General features: G+C 38.9%; 1 protein-coding gene and 1 long non-coding RNA gene across 9 annotated transcripts in view; one reads left to right on the top strand and one right to left on the bottom strand.

The window, feature by feature from the left end:
• RAP1GDS1 (Rap1 GTPase-GDP dissociation stimulator 1) overlaps positions 1 to 17786 on the top strand; it is an 88423-nt gene that overhangs the window by 17042 nt on the left and 53595 nt on the right. For 2 of the 5 annotated variants that reach the window (XM_042812108.1, XM_042812113.1), the window contains exons 2-3: positions 2865 to 3004; positions 13888 to 13998. In XM_042812108.1, coding sequence (XP_042668042.1) covers positions 2989 to 3004; positions 13888 to 13998 — 127 coding nt within the window. In that variant the 5' untranslated portion in view covers positions 2865 to 2988. The remainder of the gene's footprint in view (positions 1 to 2864; positions 3005 to 13887; positions 13999 to 17786) is intronic. The other 3 variants (XM_042812110.1, XM_042812112.1, XM_042812111.1) reach the window with 3 other exon arrangements.
• LOC122156880 overlaps positions 1 to 17786 on the bottom strand; it is a 60216-nt gene that overhangs the window by 15645 nt on the left and 26785 nt on the right. For 3 of the 4 annotated variants that reach the window (XR_006167684.1, XR_006167686.1, XR_006167687.1), the window contains 5 exons: positions 17607 to 17691; positions 15096 to 15183; positions 7652 to 7843; positions 6805 to 6942; positions 4219 to 4313 (listed from right to left, as the gene is read on the bottom strand). This is a non-coding gene — a long non-coding RNA (uncharacterized LOC122156880). Of the gene's footprint in view, positions 1 to 4218; positions 4314 to 6804; positions 6943 to 7651; positions 7844 to 15095; positions 15187 to 17606; positions 17692 to 17786 lie in introns of all 4 variants that reach the window. The other variant, XR_006167685.1, reaches the window with a different exon arrangement.

Raw genomic sequence — 17786 nt, 5'->3', positions numbered from 1 at the left:
CTCAGATCCTGCTTGCAAAGGCAACAAATTACTTTCAATTTAAGATAAGAAGAGGCATTTGAACTGAGAGGACTTTGAATTGTTCAAGGGACTAATAGGGGGAGTCCCCTGGCATTCAGTCTTAGTGAGTAAAGGGGTCCAAGAGAGCTGGTTGCTCTTCAAGAAGGAAGTCTTAAGGGCGCAGGAGCAGGCAGTCCCCCTGAGCTGCAAAATGAGCCGGCGGGGAAGAAGACCGGCGTGGATGAATAGGGAACTATTCCTGAGGCTCCGGGAGAAAAAGAGAATCTACCGCCTATGGAAAGAGGGACAGGCCACTCAAAATGAATACAAGGAAGTTGTTAGGATGTGTAGAGGTGAAATCAGAAAGGCAAAAGCCCAGCTTGAATTTAACCTAGCCACTGGCGTGAAAAGGAATAAAAAACTCTTTTATAAATACATTAACAGTAAGAGGAGGACAAAGGAGAATATCCACTCTTTGCTGGATGAGGCTGGGAATGTGACTACTGAGGATAAGGAAAAGGCAGAGGTTCTGAATGCCTTCTTTACGTCTGTCTTTAAAAGTCAGACCAGTTATCCTCAGGATACTCCTCTCTCTGACCTGGTAATCTCGGCTGGGGAGCACACTAACCCCCCTGTGATTCTGGAGGAAACAGTCAGAGACCTACTGCTCCAACTGGACTGCCACAAGTCGATGGGGCCGGATGAGATCCACCCGAGAGTGCTGAGGGAACTGGCGGAGGTGATAGCCGAGCCGCTTTCCATCATCTGTCAACGCTCCTTGTTGACCGGTGAGGTCCCAGATGACTGGAGGCTTGCCAATGTGACTCCCATTTATAAGAAAGGTCGTAAGGAGGATCCGGGGAACTACAGGCCTGTTAGCCTGACCTCGGTGCCAGGGAAGGTTATGGAGCAGATCGTCTTGAGGGAGATCATGCGGCATGTGCGGGGTGACCGGGGGATCAGGCCTAGCCAGCATGGGTTCATGAAGGGCAGGTCCTGCTTGACCAACCTGATCTCCTTCTATGATCTAGTGACCCATCTGGTGGATGAGGGAAAGGCTGTTGATGTGGTCTACCTAGACTTCAGCAAAGCCTTTGACACTGTCTCCCACAGCATTCTCCTGCAGAAGCTGGCATCCAGAGGCTTGGATGGATACACTCTTGGCTGGGTAAGGAGCTGGTTGGAGGGCCGGGCACAGAGAGTGGTGGTAAATGGAGTCAAATCCAGCTGGCGACCGGTTGTGAGTGGTGTTCCCCAGGGGTCGGTGCTGGGGCCTGTCCTCTTCAATATCTTTATTGATGACCTCGATGAGGGCATCGAGTGCACCCTCAGTAAGTTTGCAGATGACACCAAATTGGCTGGAAGTGTGGATCTGCCTGGGGGTAGCGAGGCCCTACAGAGGGATCTGGACAGGCTGGAGAGCTGGGCTGAAGCCAATGGGATGAGTTTCAACAAGGCCAAATGCCGGGTCCTGCACTTCGGCCACAACAACCCCAGGCGACGCTACAGGCTTGGGGCGGTGTGGCTGGAGGACTGCATAGAGGAAATGGACCTGGGGGTATTGATTGATGCTCGGCTGAACATGAGCCGACAGTGTGCCCAGGTGGCCAAGAAGGCCAATGGCATCCTGGCTTGCATCAGAAACAGTGTTGCAAGCAGGAGCAGAGAGGTGATTGTTCCCTTGTATTCAGCACTGGTGAGGCCGCACCTCGAGTACTGTGTCCAGTTTTGGGCCCCTCACTGCAAGAAAGACATTGAGGCCCTGGAACGTGTTCAAAGGAGGGCAACAAAGCTGGTGAGGGGTCTGGAACACAGGCCATATGAGGAGAGGCTGAAGGAGCTGGGAATGTTCAGCCTGGAGAAGAGGAGGCTCAGGGGAGACCTCATTGCTCTCTATAACTTCCTGAAGGGAGGTTGTAGTGAGCTGGGGGTCGGCCTCTTCTCTCGTGTCATCAGTGATAGGACCAGGGGGAATGGCTTCAAGCTACGGCAGGGGAGATTCAGGCTGGACATGAGGAAGTATTACTTTTCAGAAAGGGTGGTCAGGCACTGGAATGGACTGCCCAGGGAGGTGGTGGAGTCACCGAGCCTGGGGGTGTTCAAGGAAAGACTGGATGTTGTGTTGAGGGACATGGTTTAGTAGGAGCTATTGGGAATAGGTGAACGGTTGGACTGGGTGATCTTTTAGGTCTTTTCCAACCTTGGTGATTCTATGATTCTATGATTCTATGATTTTGCAGAAATCTTTTGTCATTTAAAAATATATTTCTTTGGAGGAAAAAAAAAAATCTTGGTTGCCTTTTTTTTTTTTTTTTTTTAATTGAACTTCTTACAGATGTGTCTTATGAGCATTTCACTTCTTTTTGGGATATTGGCTGAATACAGCTGAATACAGGTTGCAGAATGGAAAGTTAATAACTTAATTAAGAGACAAAAGATTTAAAACATTAGAAGTAGCCTTTTCTTTCAGAGATCTATTTTTCCTGATTTGCCCTGTCAGACTGTCTTACTCCAAAACCATATTTTCAGAGGATACATAGTGCATCTTCTCATTCATTCAAACGTTCAATGAAATTGTTTGAAATAATCCTTGAGGCTTATAAAATTTGGATGATGATTTACCCAGCTGTGTATACGTGCCTTAGTGTGCAGCCTCAGAACATCAGTATTGTGTTTACTGCTCTGTCACTGTTGTATAGTTTTTACTAAATAAAGCTCTTAAATGCTGTGCAAAGGTTAACAATCACTTATAGCTGCAGTAATCATGCAGAAAACTTGTGGGGTTTGTGGAAACATTTCTTTTAAATCTGCTATATTAAGCATTTTGCTCACTGTTTTAATTTTGCCATCTGATTCATCTCCAGGTTTGTGTCAGCCTTACGTGAAAACTCGGTTGAATCCTTTTCCTCTAGAGAGTATCTGAGCTGATCCTATCAGTGCAGTGCTTTATTGATGCTGTATATCCTCTGCATTCCTGAGTGAGAACAAATGACTGCATTAATAGGTAAATATTTATAGCTAGTGGGATTAACCACAGATGCCTATTAATCTTGATCACACCAGATTTAAGGTGATATGTGATACCTTTAAAAACAAACTTTCGAGTACATTTTGGCCCTAAAAGCTTCTTGATGAGTGATCGAATTCTAAACATTCGAAAGCCAGTTATACATGACTCAGGGCTCCAGTCTTCAATTTACAATATGTGGGCACCACAGTCTGCCTGCAAGTACATATTGTTTATTTGGGGCCACCTTAGCCAGTAATTTGTGCTAAACCACTGAATTGCATCACACCACTAATGGCATCACACCATCTCACCGGCCAATTACCAGCACATTCCAGGACTGACTTGTTTTCCTTTATATTCTTCATTAACTTTAGAAAATATTAAGATCCTTTTTCTCTGAAGCATGAGGAAACTATCACATTTTATCAGCCCCTTCTGTAGTTAAAAGAAATTTTTGAATTATAAGTTTTAACAATTGGGTTTTTAAGAGGAAAGGCTATTCTTACGTCCATTCTTTTCTTGGGCCAAAAATGTTTTACCAAGAGTAACTTAATAGGAAAATACAGACAAGCACTTTTGAACTGTAAGACATTTGTAAATAGAGGTCTTTAAAGTCACCTATTCAATTTGCAACCTGCATCTTTCTAACATACTGTCAAAGAACAATAGTACAAGTAGGTCAGTTTTTAGAAAAACTTACAGGAGCGGAGCTGCACAGTGCAGTGCCTTATTATCTTTTATTTTAGAAGCAGTTTAATCTCATTTCTGACATTATCTACTTGTTTATGCTTTATTTTACCGGTGAAATATATGTATTACATATTTACAGAAAGTGTAAAAGAACAGGATACAAAGTGGCCTCTATAACTTCACCAGGCTAAATATTTACTCTCCTTGTTGAGGTTTGGCTAAAGCACTCTCTGTGAACCCTCGGTCTTTCAGTTTCCATTTCCTGGTTCTGTGTCAGGCATCAGAGATTTTTCATGGAGCTAACATGCAAAGAGAGCAGCACAGACATCATGATAGCAAGTGCCAAGGAGAAGCTCAGATCAGTAGCTGAAGTAAGGGAACATGCTTTGCTGAAATACTCTGATCAATCTTGAATTTAACACGCAGCTTGAAAATCCAGCATACAGTACAACTTTTTAGCCTGGAAAATGACTGCAAAATACAAATCTATGTATTTTAAGAATTTTTAAAGGACTTACTTTTTAGAAAAATGCTCACGATCCAAACTTTCTTCTAGGATGGTGAGTATTTGTAGGCTAGTACCCTCTGTATCCAGTAATCACATGCAAAAGTACTATAGCAAAACAAAGCAAAGGTATTAATAGATTAAAATTGAAGATCTCTGACTATGAGTACCAAAGCAGATTACGTTGTTAATTTTCAACAACAACCTCAGTTTAAGATGTTTAGATATCTCTAAAAATGCAGTGCTGAATAAATACAGAACATGTAGAAAGATCATTATGTCTCCACTCAGTCTCTAATAGCGTTTCCTTAAAGCCTCAGAGCATTTCCTAGACTAGTCGCTGTTTTACCACTTCTTGGGCTGTTTTATTTTCTCACTGTATTTCTCAAATCCCAGACCAGAGTCTAGGGGAGCACTGAGTATTGCTTTACTTGTCTCTTGACTGGATGTTGCGCTCAAGTGGATGGCTGAGACTACATCTGCCAGTCTTGCAATTTTGAGTCCTCCTCAACCACCCACTGGAACAGGTTGCCCAGGAAGGTTGTGGATGCCCAGTCCCTGGCTGTATTCAAAGCCAGGCAGGATGTGGCTCTGGGCAGACTGCTGTATCGGTTGGCAACTGCCCATGGCAAGGGGGTTGAATCTAGATGATTTTTGAGGTTCTTTTCAACCCAGGCCATTCTATGATTCTATGATTCAGCTATTGCTATGATTATTTTACTAGCTCTTCTGTGTTGAAGTCTGTATACCAGGCCAGGCAGCTCAGTTTTGTGTATGGGTGGTGCATACAACCGTATCGGTTGGACTGAGAACATCACATGGAAAAGCAGGTCACCAGGGACAAGGGAGGTCAAACAGTGCTAACTCTGAAGCTAGATCAGGTGGCTCAACATTTCTATTTAAGTTTTTTTTTTTCTCTCAAGCCAATTTTGTTTTTCCAACATAGATTTGAATATAGATTTTAATACATAATTTATTTTTCATTATTAAATACACATATTTTAGCACAGTGATGAAGGAATAAATCAATAACCGATTTTGGCACTAAAAGATATGCACTTAATGCATACTGAGTGCAGTACTCATCTGTTGCTGAAATCTCTCTCGCTTCAGAGTGAGATTTGTTTCCCCCATGAAGATATGTCACAGGACAGACATTTGTTTAACCTGCTGCCTACTGTGACATTTTTACTACATACTCCCATTCCATTGGCCTCGAGCAGGCTGAGCAGTCTAATTATGTTCACATTTTTAGAACAGCCATGTACCAGGTCTTCACTTTCACTTTTGTTTTGCCTAAAAAGGAAATCGGAGCAGCAGCAGACTGAACAATCCTAAATGTTAGAAAAAATACATAAACCCAAGCAACAGCCCAAAGCAAAAACTCAGCAGTTTACTTTCAAGGGTAGTTTCAAGCTTACATGCAAGTAAACTTGTTAGAACCTAGCCATCTGTAATATGTTATTAGGTGTGTATCTGACAAAAAAAAAAGAAAAAAGAGGGTAAATAAAAAAGCTGTCAAATGACTCTTGAACATTCAAATGGCTCAAAGGCTCTTTGTGTGGTAATGCTGGCACAGCTCCTAAGTGACCAGATGGAATTTTGTTAGCACTCAACAGGTCAAGGGCTGAGATTTTGTTTTCAGCTTACTATATTTGAAAAGCTTACACAAAATGTGTCGCGGAGCTTAATATTTTTTCCTCCTATGCAAAATTACACATATACCTTCCCATAATGCAACCACGTTGGCAGTTTCAGAGGTTGTCACTTCTGTAAGGTGGGTAAGAATAGAGATGTGAGAGGCATTTGTTATTTTTGAAACTGATGGCAATTAAAAGAAGAAAAATGAATACATATTCCTGTTATACATCAGTCAATTTTAAGAGGTGTTTTATTTACACAGTGATTTTGCTAGAAACAATTTAGAAACAGACTTTGTAATAAACAGGCAAAGCCTGTATTTTTGTAAGAGATAACAAAAATATCTTACATACTCAAAAAGCTTGGTTTCTGATATCAGTTACCACTAGCAGTAGTGATGTTATTTTCATTGAAAGACACTGGTAATGATATAAAATCGCATTATTTCTGTGAATCCCCTTCTTCTGGTATCACCATGGCTTTACTGTCATAAGGCATATCCGAAAACTGAAAATTGGCATAGTCTCTAGGAAAGCTCTCAGGATGGCTTCCAAACCAGACAAAAACAACAACAACAACAAAAAAGGAAGAAACAAAATCTCTGGCACACCGTGGATGCACTGTTTGCCTTTTAAGTGCCTCATTTCCATATTGAAGGCTTTCAGGGAGCCCACGATAGGGAGAAGCATGTTATGTTACAGATAAGTATTTTATAACCGACTTCTTAGAGTACCTGAAGCTTCAAAAAGAACACTAATGCAACATCAAATTAGAGTTAGCAATATTAGTTTTGAGCCCAGGTACCATATTCAGGCAAAATTCTCACTGTGGATGGAGTAAGATGAGCCTGGGGCTTTTGCATACAATCTGTTCCCATATTTGTTCAGTAACTCAAACTGATAGCATAAATGTAATTATGACAGACACTGTACTGAATGTATAATTTATATGTACTTACTTGCATAGCATAGGCCAAAGGTCAGATCTAGAGCTTGTTGAAGTCAATAAGAGTTTTTCTTGGCTTCTTCAGTACTGGAACATTGTATCCTCAGGCTTATACTGTCCAATTTTCATTTATTTATTTAATGCCCAGGTTCTGTTTATAAAAAAAAATGGAGGAGAAGATGATGGGTCCAGTATTTTTAAAAGGGGAACAAATAATTTATTAAAAAACTAACAGTAGATTTACTTCATTGTATAGATGAGAGATGAATACTTATGATCTAAATCCTGCACTGAAGCCTCATATGAATATCCATTCACCTAACTTCAGTGTTATCTGTGTTACTTTGCTGTTTAACAATCCCTAGTGTGTACAGAACTTGGAAAAGTATAGAAAATTGGGAGCTGCATTAAATTATACAAATAAAAAAATCAGTTTTAATGCATCAGGGAAATAATTTGAAGGAAAATTGAAAAACATTTTCCAGAAAGTGTTTTCCTCTTGCTTAACATTTGCCATTTATACTCAGTTGACTTGAGTCAACATTAGGATCAAAGCTTTTAGAGTAGGTGCAGTCAGAGAAGGTTATAGTCATACCAAAATCTGTGGAGATAAGCCACTTAAATATTGTCTTTATGAAAGTTTTTCAAAATGGAGAAGAGTAAGATCCTCTATCCAATAAGGTGACTCTGAAGAAATGAACTGTGGTACACATGAATTTATGAAGTGAATACATTTATAAAAATTCATATGAACATGTGGGAATTAAGCTGGAGTACACAGAGGAGAACTGTGTATTTTTTTCTATAATTTTGACTAATCTTGACACAGCACATCACTGGGGATAAAAGGGGCATCTTACCTGCTTTATTACTGCTGTATAACACAACAGTTCATAAATCCACTGAAGGGATTCAGGTTTGCTTGTAGATGATGATGTGCATTTCTGTCTGGTGAAAAATTAAAAAGCCTTTGTTTAACAAAGGTCCTAATGGTATTTTACGTTCACGTCCTTCGTATCTCCTGTGATTTGGTTGTGTGGAAGATCAGGCACCTGGAATAATAAACAATATGAAAAGAAAATGTGCAGGTCAAATAAATGTGTTTTTTAAGAAATTGGTAGCCATCTTGTATATCTTTTTTTTATTCTATTCCTACTGGTAGGGTACCAGAAAATATCTTTTCATAAACTTACAACTGTGTGTCTTCATTAATTGAAATAAGTATTTTTTCTAACATTAGCTGATACTCAAAAGAAATATTTGTAAAAAGATCTATTTCATTTTCTTCTAGGAAATGTTTTAAACACAATTTTTAAGGGCTTTTGTGTTTTCAAACACCATACACTTCTGTTGTAATACAGTTTCTCCAGATCTTCAGTGTTTCATTATGAAGTACAAAGATATCTAAATCTGCATCACATTTTCTTTGGGAAGGGACAAAAATCTTCCAGCATCCTTTAAAGTCTTCTGAAGAGTCTGTTGTGTTATCTTGCCTTTTGCAAGTCAGGACTTGAGTAAGAAGGAAAAGGTCACTGGCATAGAGAAACCAATTACAGCAGCTACAGGTCAATGTAAATATGTTTGTAATAATATTGTATTAACTAAAAGGTTTGACCCTTTTAGTTCCACTTACATGCAAAGGTATATGTTTCTTACATCTTTTGGGGCATGTTACTGAGGGAATTCAGAGGTTAAAAACAAAAACAAAAACAGCCTTTTTCGTGTAGAATTGCTTCAAAATTCTGAATTTGCAAGAGATTGCAAGTGAACAAGTACTGGCTGGTGCTGATTTGTTTAGGTTTCTATCCTGGTTTTGAATACCAACTAAGTAGTTGTTAGCTTATATAGGCTGACCTGATATATTAGGTAGCTCGCTGCACATACAGCCATACTGTATCAGTACTTTCAGGTAATAAAAATGAAGCTCTTTGAGAAATTGAGGTGTCAGAAGAACAGACGCTGAAGGAAACAGATAAGTGAAAGAGTAACAAGTCTTTAAGACCAGATGGTATATATCTAAGATTCAGAAAGTGTTTAAGAATGAAGCAGCTGAACTGTTGTCAAAAATAGGCAGTCTCATTAAAATTAGCCACTATGCTAGAGAAGTAGAGCAAACGTACCTAAGTTAAAAGCAGGTTACAGCACAAGCCCTGAAAGTAATGATCCATCAGTATTTCCTTAGTACTAGTAAAATTGGTTGGAAAAAAAAACTTTAACCCATCTCTGCAAATGGTAGAACAGAGACAAAGAAGCAGGATTTGTGTTTTAAATTTAACAACAATAAACTACTCCTGGATTAGGAAGTCCGGATTCATGGATTTAAGTACTAATCTGGTTTAGGGCCGGGGTCAGCCTCAGGATCTGCTCAGCATCAAAAATGCAGCTGATAACACAGGAATTACCTTTCTCACTGTGGTAAAAGTCATTCCCAGGTAGTCAGGTGGAAACAGATGGCCAGCAAAATCCAAGCACAGCTGGGGAGATCTTTTCTTGGTGAACTGGAGCACTGAGGCACAATGTGACAGTGCAGATGCCATACAGCTCTCTGTAGCCTGGTGCATCATACCAGGAGTTGAGGCAGCTATTTCTGACAGTGCACAGTAGCGTATGTCAGGAGAAACACAGGGCAGGGATGGGATGGGACAAGTGGCATGCTCCCAGTTTCTAGTAATCTGAGGACTGGGAACTTCCTAATTCAGAATTTCTATGCATATTTCAGTATTAGTGGTCATGCATGGATTTTAGTTTCTTCATGAAAAAAAATTCTCATTGAATAAATTAAATGAATCTGTTCACAGTTCCAGCTTCATAACAGTTCCACAGTTTAATTACATGTAGTGTGAAAGTATACTTTCTCCTTCAAGCTTATTGCTTAGTGATTTCATTTTGGTATTCTAGTAGCTGTGTTAGGAGTAATAGTAAATTGCAGCTTTCCTTTTATCAAGATAGTACTGTTCATGATTCCATATATCTCAATCATTTTTACTCAGTCATTTTCTTTACAACACGGAAGAGCTCTGGCCAGTTTAACTTCTTGAGGCACTCCTTACCTTTGCTCAGCCATTCCTGTACCTTTTTTCTGCCACAGGTTATTACTGATCCTGGGTGACTGGAGACACGTGCAAACTTATCTAGCACACCTGCTACAGCACCCATGTCTATTTGTCTACTCTCTGAAATGTGCATCTCTTGCCTTGAGCACCTTCTCTGACATTGTGGACTGAACAATATCTGCAGAACAGTCTGCAGTTCTTGATTATCCTGGTTCAGTACAACAGGAATTCAGAGTGAATAGGATAACTTGCAACTACAATGTGTTAGTACCTGAAATCACAACAGTATAGTCAAAAGATACAGGAAATGTTAATGATACATTTGTTATTTTTTTTAAAAAATCACTATACTGAGAAAAGGTCACAAAATAGAGAAAAGTGAACTGTTCAGACCATTTATCAGTCTAAATACTTCTCTGAAACATTTATTTATTTATTTGTTTGGGTTTTTTTAGTCTGAAAATGTATCTCTTTGGTGTACTTTGACTTTTTCTGTGGTTTGGATAAAGGTACTTTGGACTCAGAGCAAAATCAGCAATTTGGTTCTTGGACACAGAAGCTGTGTTGCCAGGCACACTACTGGCCACCTTGTAAAACTATCTGTAGCTCATCCAGCATTCCTGAGGCCCTGACCCAAAACAAGGATGATGAACTACCAATTTTTTAATGAGATAAAGGAACAGTACTTCTGTATGAAATAAATTAGTTGAACTACATGTAATTAGTTGAAAATAAGAGCCATAATAAAGCTCTCACAGATAAGGGTACAGTGAAATGAAACAAAATATTAAAGTATTCATTTATGTGAATCAAGTTCTATTTCTATTCTGTAAAAATGCCTGTGTAAGAGATTGTAGTAATAACACCATGCACCCAAAAGCAACAGGAGTTACTAAAGGATTGAATCCATTTCATTTTACTGATTGTTTGTGTAATCATCAAGGAAAATCAAAACACAGTAGGAGGTGGAATGGCCAGTTGGGTCTGACAGCTTGCCAAACTCCCCTTCCCAACTTGTTAGTATCTTTAGGATATACGGTATTAAATTCTGTGGGGTTCAGGGCTTTCCATGTAAGAGAACTAATGATTCTGACAGCAATCTTGTAAGCCAGATATAAGTACAAGTGACTCCCTGTGCTTGGGATCATCAGCAAAACAGTTGATATTGCTGTTAAACCTCTGACCTGATTCTTCACAAATGCATGTGATAACAGATTGCTGAGCAGCTGTACCGTACGAATCACATTGAACCTTATTTTTACCTTTACGGTCTCGACCTTGTCCCCTTAAATCTTCCCAACCTAATGAGCTTTCACGTGACCCTACATATTGACGGAATCTACTTATTTACATTTCTCTGACACTTAGCTGAAAAAAAAAGTGTTATATTGGTTTTGTCCCGTGGATTTTTTGTTTCTGAGAATCTGATCAGTCTCTGCAGTAACAAGCCTGCTGGAAACAGCTTCTACAGAGAGAGAAAGAGATGGAAAAGTAAGCAAGAGATGATCACAAGGAAACAACAGGGTTTTTGTATGTGAAAGAAAAGCATCTGCAGCTTCCTCCCTAAATGACAGGTTCAGTGCAACTGTGAAACTGCAGAAATCAGGAAGCCTTGTGTAATTAAATGATAGGAACCCACTGGAGCACTGCTGCCTTTTCACTCTGAATATTCCTGTCAGTGTCATTTCAACTGTAAGGTTTGTTCTTTCAGAACAATAAAAGGAGAAGGGGGAGAAGGAACAAAACCTCTGAATCTGCATTGTATTTGCATATGTCCACTATTCCACAACGTCAAAGGAAAATGCCTCTTTCAAGGTATTAACCTTCCTTAGGAGAGAGAAAGCCCTGGCTTTGGCAAGAAGAGACAAAGTGAGCAATAATACGTTTCCTGAAGGCCACTTCTTCCTCCTGTCCTTGTGGCTTTCTGATTTTGTGGCCAGAGGTCTGGTGTTCCTGCAGTATTCCTACTTGTGTTTTCTTTTTTTGCACAGAATAAGAGATATGTCTAAGGATGCAATAGGTTTATAACTGTAGCCTTGTTAGAAGCTCAAGTAGTATCATTATTTATTTTAAAAACACAGTTTATGCCTATGGTTTCTAATTTAATTTCTCTGTGTCGTATTTTAAAAGTACTTAGAAAATCTAATCTCATCTAGAGAATGACAATTTGGTTTATATTGCAACATTTTAAAAGTAATATGGCGTACTATTGCCAAAAGCACTGACTGATTTTTAAAAGTTAGGTGTGCATGTATGTCAGTGAGATGCACATGTGCTCAGTATCATGACAAATTGAGTCACTTATCCCAGAGATTGAAATATTTAGTTGATCACATTTGAAAATTACATCATGCTGCATACCACATGTAAGGGTAGAATATTAAAATAGCAGACATTCCCCAGAAAAAAGAAGCAGAAAGTGGGGCTGTAGGAAAAGAGATGGGGAGACATTCTCACTGCCTATGGTAGGTTCTGACATGGCAGTGCATGTTGAGCTGTTGATGGAGTGCCATTCAATAAACATGCTGTATTTAAGGCTGCTGGGCAGTACCATAAGCCAATACTGGAGAAATTTTTCTTTCTTGCTGGCTTGTTCAAGGAGAGTGAGGACAGGTGGTAGGGAGCAGAACCATGCACAGCTTCCCCAGAGGCTTTAGAGTTGAATTTAGGAGGAATAGAGTTCCTGTCTGTAGAGTAGCTAAGAACGTGCACATTAGTGAGCAAACAAATGAACTGCCTGATAAACAATTTCATACCTAAACACTGGGAACTTTAAAAACGAAGCGTCATACTTTTATCTCAATGGGATATTGGGCTGCAAAATGGAAGTGGGATGAAAGCCTCAGCTCAGGCTGAGAAGCAGAGCAGCTCTAGGAGGAGCGCAATTTCTCTCCCTCCATGCTGCACATCCTGATTCTGCAGCGGGCTGCCAGTGCCTAACAGGCAAATAATGGCAGCAACAGGGAAGCTCCAGCTGTGCCTCCTTTCCTTGGCACCATCTTGTATGCGGGCAAGCGAGGAGCAGGGAAAGTGTGGCTTTTCCTGTGGTTCTGTAGGGCTGGGTGAAGGCTTTCTAATTAGTCACTCAGGAATGGTAGGCGGCTAGACACTATTTAGCATTATTTGTTTGGAGTAACAATTCCTGCCTACTGAGAGAGTTGGCATGGAAACTGCTTCAGCACTTGTGTTTTAAAGGATAGCCCATTCAGCACCAGGGTAGTCATCGGTGAGCAAAGCAAGGAGACTCGGCCGGCAGCTGCCAACACTGCTGCCTCACTCCCAAATACAGAGAATGGTCAAAATGGCAGCAGCGATACTGCCCTAACTTCTACGAGAATAAATGGGCGGCTGTTGAGAGTTGCATTACGTGGTTTGAGTTCATTTGTGGTTGTTCTTTTCTCCTGGAGAAGGAAGGGTTATTTAATTATCTGAAATTTACACAAGAAGTTTCTTATTTCTAGAAGATGCCTTATATTTTTATGGTTGGATTAAATTTAAAGAGTTAGCACAGTTCATATAAACAGCTCTTGCACTTAGAACAATGCGGTGGAAAATGGCATAATCCTTAAAAGGCTGTAAGCTCAGCACTGAGGCTTTGTGAATGCGTAGCCAAGATGGAAACATACACAGCACACAGGAAATGGCACTGTCAATTATTTTCCCATTGTTGATGGCAAAAATTCAAACTGTACTTAATTCCATCATATTTTTTTCTATGCAGAAGTGTACAAGCAGAGATACTGCTGCCGGTTCTTTAAACCAACTCAGCTGAGAGAATATTGATGGCTAAATTGCTGCTCAGCAGCATTTCATAAAGTGCCTGCTGGCGTCCTGCTCTCAGATGCAGGAGGATAAATGCATGCGTAAATCTGAAAAGTTTAATTTCATGCGTACCCTTTGACTCCCGGCTTTTTGTATCCCCAGAATACAGAACATTAATTCCTTCTTCACTGATACAGAACTTTGTTTACTTTACAGTCACTGTTTACATTCAGTGCTGTTACCAAATGGCACTGATTTCTCTTTTCTTTGTGTTTACCAAGCAGATAATCTAAGTGATGCCCTGAAAAAGCTGAAGATAACAGCCACTGACAGCACAGCAGATAGCTTGGAGGGATGCTTGGACTGTCTGCTTCAAGCTCTGGCACAAAACAGTAAGTTCTGTGGACCATTCAATTTTTAATCATACCATGGTATCAGTGAATAAAAAGAGAGTTAATAAATTGTGGCTAAAACCTCATGCAAGCAGTTGGCTGCTAGATTGGTTGTTCAGAGTTTTTGTTGTTGTTGTTTGTTTGTTTTTAAACACCCATGTGCGACACTTGGGTGGCAATGAAGGCAGTGATAAGTAAATACCTGCTATTTGAAACAGTTGTTGTTTAGTCATTTTTCCAGTATTTTGAAGTAGTACAAGAAATTTCCCAACTGAGGATAGGACAAGGATGGACAAATGGGCCTAACAGGACAAGTAGAGTGGATATAGGAGCTGCTTGCTAATTCTGGTGAAGAGAGTGTTGTTTCCTCTTGGTAGTTGGTTACTTCTCCTCATACTTCATCATTTCTCATACATCAACATTTCTTATTGCCAGTTGTTTCAGATAGCAGAAATGGGCTGGCTATCTAAATGATAGATAAATGATAAATTAAGAATGAAACAAAATGGTTTTTTTTTGTTGCATGGCTTGGTTGTTTTTTTTTTTAGTTTGGTTAGTTTTTATCCCCCAAAAGCTGTGAAATGTGTGTCCTTACTCCAGGTACTACTGATAATCTTTGTTTCTTCTCCATGTTATTCTACAAATCACAGCCTTTTGGCTTTCTTGGTGTAAAATAATTCATGAGGTTTGTCACAGTAGAACGTAAGTCCCATTCGTATCACATCAAAGATGTCACATGGATAACAACAGTCTTTGCATTTAATAGTAGTGCTTTTTTCATTTTAATTATTCTTCAGGGAGATTCAGCCAGAGATCAGCCCACTTTTGTGAAAATGATGAATCACTTTTGTTATGGACTTATTTATTAGGCATAACCAATACTTTAATCCAATTTTCTGTTGGTTTTGGTATTTCCAATACTTCTAAATCTAATACTTAATCTGAAGCTTAATTAAAAGGAAATTGTATGAAAAAATGATGATGTATTTAGCATAATTAACACAGATTATCATTTTGCTGATGAAAGTTGCATAATTTTGTAACAGCACAAGGTTAGCAGACGCAAAATAATTTTCTCTAATGTACAGCAAACATACCAGCACTTCCTTGCAGCCAGATGACTCTTCTATCATGGTCTAGGGCTTTGCTCTTCCTTCCAGAATCTTTTCTCTTCTGGTCTTGTGGCTGCTAAATCAGATAAACAGATTAAGATTTTGACCCATTTCTTTTGGGTAGTTTTACATATACAGCTATAATCCCTCTGGAGTTTAAACCAATCCAATCGATGGGTTCAAGGCGTACTTATATTATGTAATTGTTCTTCTAAACATCCTAGTTATTATCAACAATAATATACTGCCAACAATATATTGTGAAAATCCATCTTCTTTGACCAAGCAGCCAATGAATGTCCTTTCTAATAGTTCTCATCCATTCAGCTAACTTCCTAACATAGATTCACTTATTTGGCACACTATATATCAGATATATATAGATGGCATATATGGTAATATCATGAGGATATGACAGAAGCTGTGTCTGTGTATCAGTACGTCTCTATGTATCTGTATGTCTCACACAAAGAAGATTTCGGGCTAAACAATCACAAATGTTTTATCATTGACAAGTTTACTAACGTAGATATTAGGAGTAACACATAAAGCTAAGACAAAGCAAGCCAACGTGCCAAAATGGTTTAAGAGATGACTTCTATCCCTTTCAGAGAACATAGTTTAAACAGACTGAAGTCAAATAACCATCCTGTCATTTTAAAATGGTGTTCTTTTTTTTCTTGAAGCAAAGTTTTTGATGCTTTAAATCAATTTTATTTTTTAAATAACTTGATTTGCCTGAAATGAGCTGGAACAGAAGAACGAGTGATCTACAGGGCAAAAGTGTACCATTATTAAGTTTCTTCCAGACATGTCACGTTTGGATATCTTGAGAATAAGCTATTAAAACAGAACTTAGAGGACTAATAAGTCTGATTCTCTGACCTTTCCTGACTGTATGTACTCAGATATATATATGTGCATATGTGTGTTTATATACATGCACATATATGGTTATATACCTATATATTATGATAAGTGAAGTTTGTGAGGGCTTCTCCAAAGACTGCATACTGACATACAGAGTCCCCAGAGTTCATGGAATAATGCCATAATGATTGATTCCTAACTAGTCTGTTCTTTTGAGGGCAGAATTAAATAATGTCTAGGGAGATAACATGGAATATGTTTTATATGGGAAAGTTCCATTACGTGTGTTTTCAGATAACATTAAAATAGAAATGTTTCCACCAGGAAGCCTTCAAAGAAATGTAGAAGGTGAGTAATAATAATTAGAAGTCAGACTGTTTATACTGTAACAGGTAAAAAATAGTAAGATTTCTGAAATAATGATTCTACTTTCCTTTAGGATATTCCCATGTGTATGATTATATTAATTAAATTTACATTCTGATTATAGTTCAGTAAATCATCATATTGGAGTAAGAATAGAAAAATAAACTATGTGAGAAATAGAGCGTATTTAAAGGAAATTTTTTAGGACTGTGTTTTCATTGAGAGTTCACCATAGTATCTTAAATCATGTAACTTAAGTTCAATTCACTTCATTCAGACTTAGGAACATAAACAATATGTCGTGTGTAAAATATAATGTAATGTTATTACTCTGATGGAACCCATTCCCATCTAACACCAGCCAAAAATCCAGTGTAAGATTGTGATTTCAACAAAGCAAATAAAAATGTTTAATTCCCACAAGTTCAATGCAGACCTGCCTCATGTATGTAAGAATGTTCCTCAGACTATTTCACTGCTTTTAGTTGCTGCCTGCATGCATGCAGCATAGTCTTCTGGTTGCTGCAGGAACACAAGGAAATCTCATCTGTCAGCAGTACATCAACAGTTTTGGTTCTATTTGCTTTGCATGCAATCTTTGAACTTTTTATTGTTAAAAGGTTACAAATCACTTTCTTCCAATCCCATATTATGTGTCACATAGAAAGAGATGGCAAAGCTGTGATAAATGTTATAGCTTTTAATTTCTTTTTATGTAACCTTCTACTTTCCTTTTGTTTTTGTTTTTTTTTTTTCATAACTCTTGCCAACCCATCTTTTGATAATAGCAGACAGGCTGTAGTGCCAGAGAACACGACACCCCTTTTCTCTAGCCTGATGAGCTATTCTGCCATTTGTCACACCAAACAAATTAAGGCATGTGCATATACACGTACAACAGAACACAAGGGTAAGTCAAATAACGATCTGTGATAGCTGCCAATAAACAATTTGCAGGTCAAACTGAATTGTTTTTAGCTACTGTTTTGTCTAGAGAGATGGCTGTATAGCCCTTCACATCTGACACCTGGGTCTAAAAATCTTGCACAGATGGTTTCTTCAGGAGACATTGTTTGGAGAGATTATTATCCCTGTTTATGAGGACATTTATTTCTTCAGTGCTTCTGGTGAGACCAGTCATATTTTAACAAGCTAGAGCCACTAGACAAAACTAAGGGCCATAAGCTGTAAGAAGGAACGATGGCAGAGGAGTAAGAGCTAAGTGCACATTGCAAATGCTTTACAATAATGAAAACATACCTTATTTTGGGGACTTCTTTCATCATTCTCAGTGAAGACAACTGGCATAGCTAGGGACTTTGCAGCCATTCTGTCCACCATATTTCTGAAAGGAAAACACAATTGTTTGATCTCTCTCCATCCACCAGTGTTCATCATCTCTAAACAGATAAACGTCCTGTGCTTCAGATCTCTGAAGTG

The sequence above is a fragment of the Centrocercus urophasianus genome, unplaced genomic scaffold (assembly GCF_019232065.1).
Source record: "Centrocercus urophasianus isolate 14NV4802_14NV808 unplaced genomic scaffold, USGS_Curo_1.0 seq_13, whole genome shotgun sequence".
In the NCBI taxonomy this organism is placed as follows: Eukaryota; Metazoa; Chordata; class Aves; order Galliformes; family Phasianidae; genus Centrocercus; species Centrocercus urophasianus.
The sequence above is the reverse complement of the archived record's forward strand: the minus strand, read 5'-3'. Positions and strand labels throughout refer to the sequence as shown.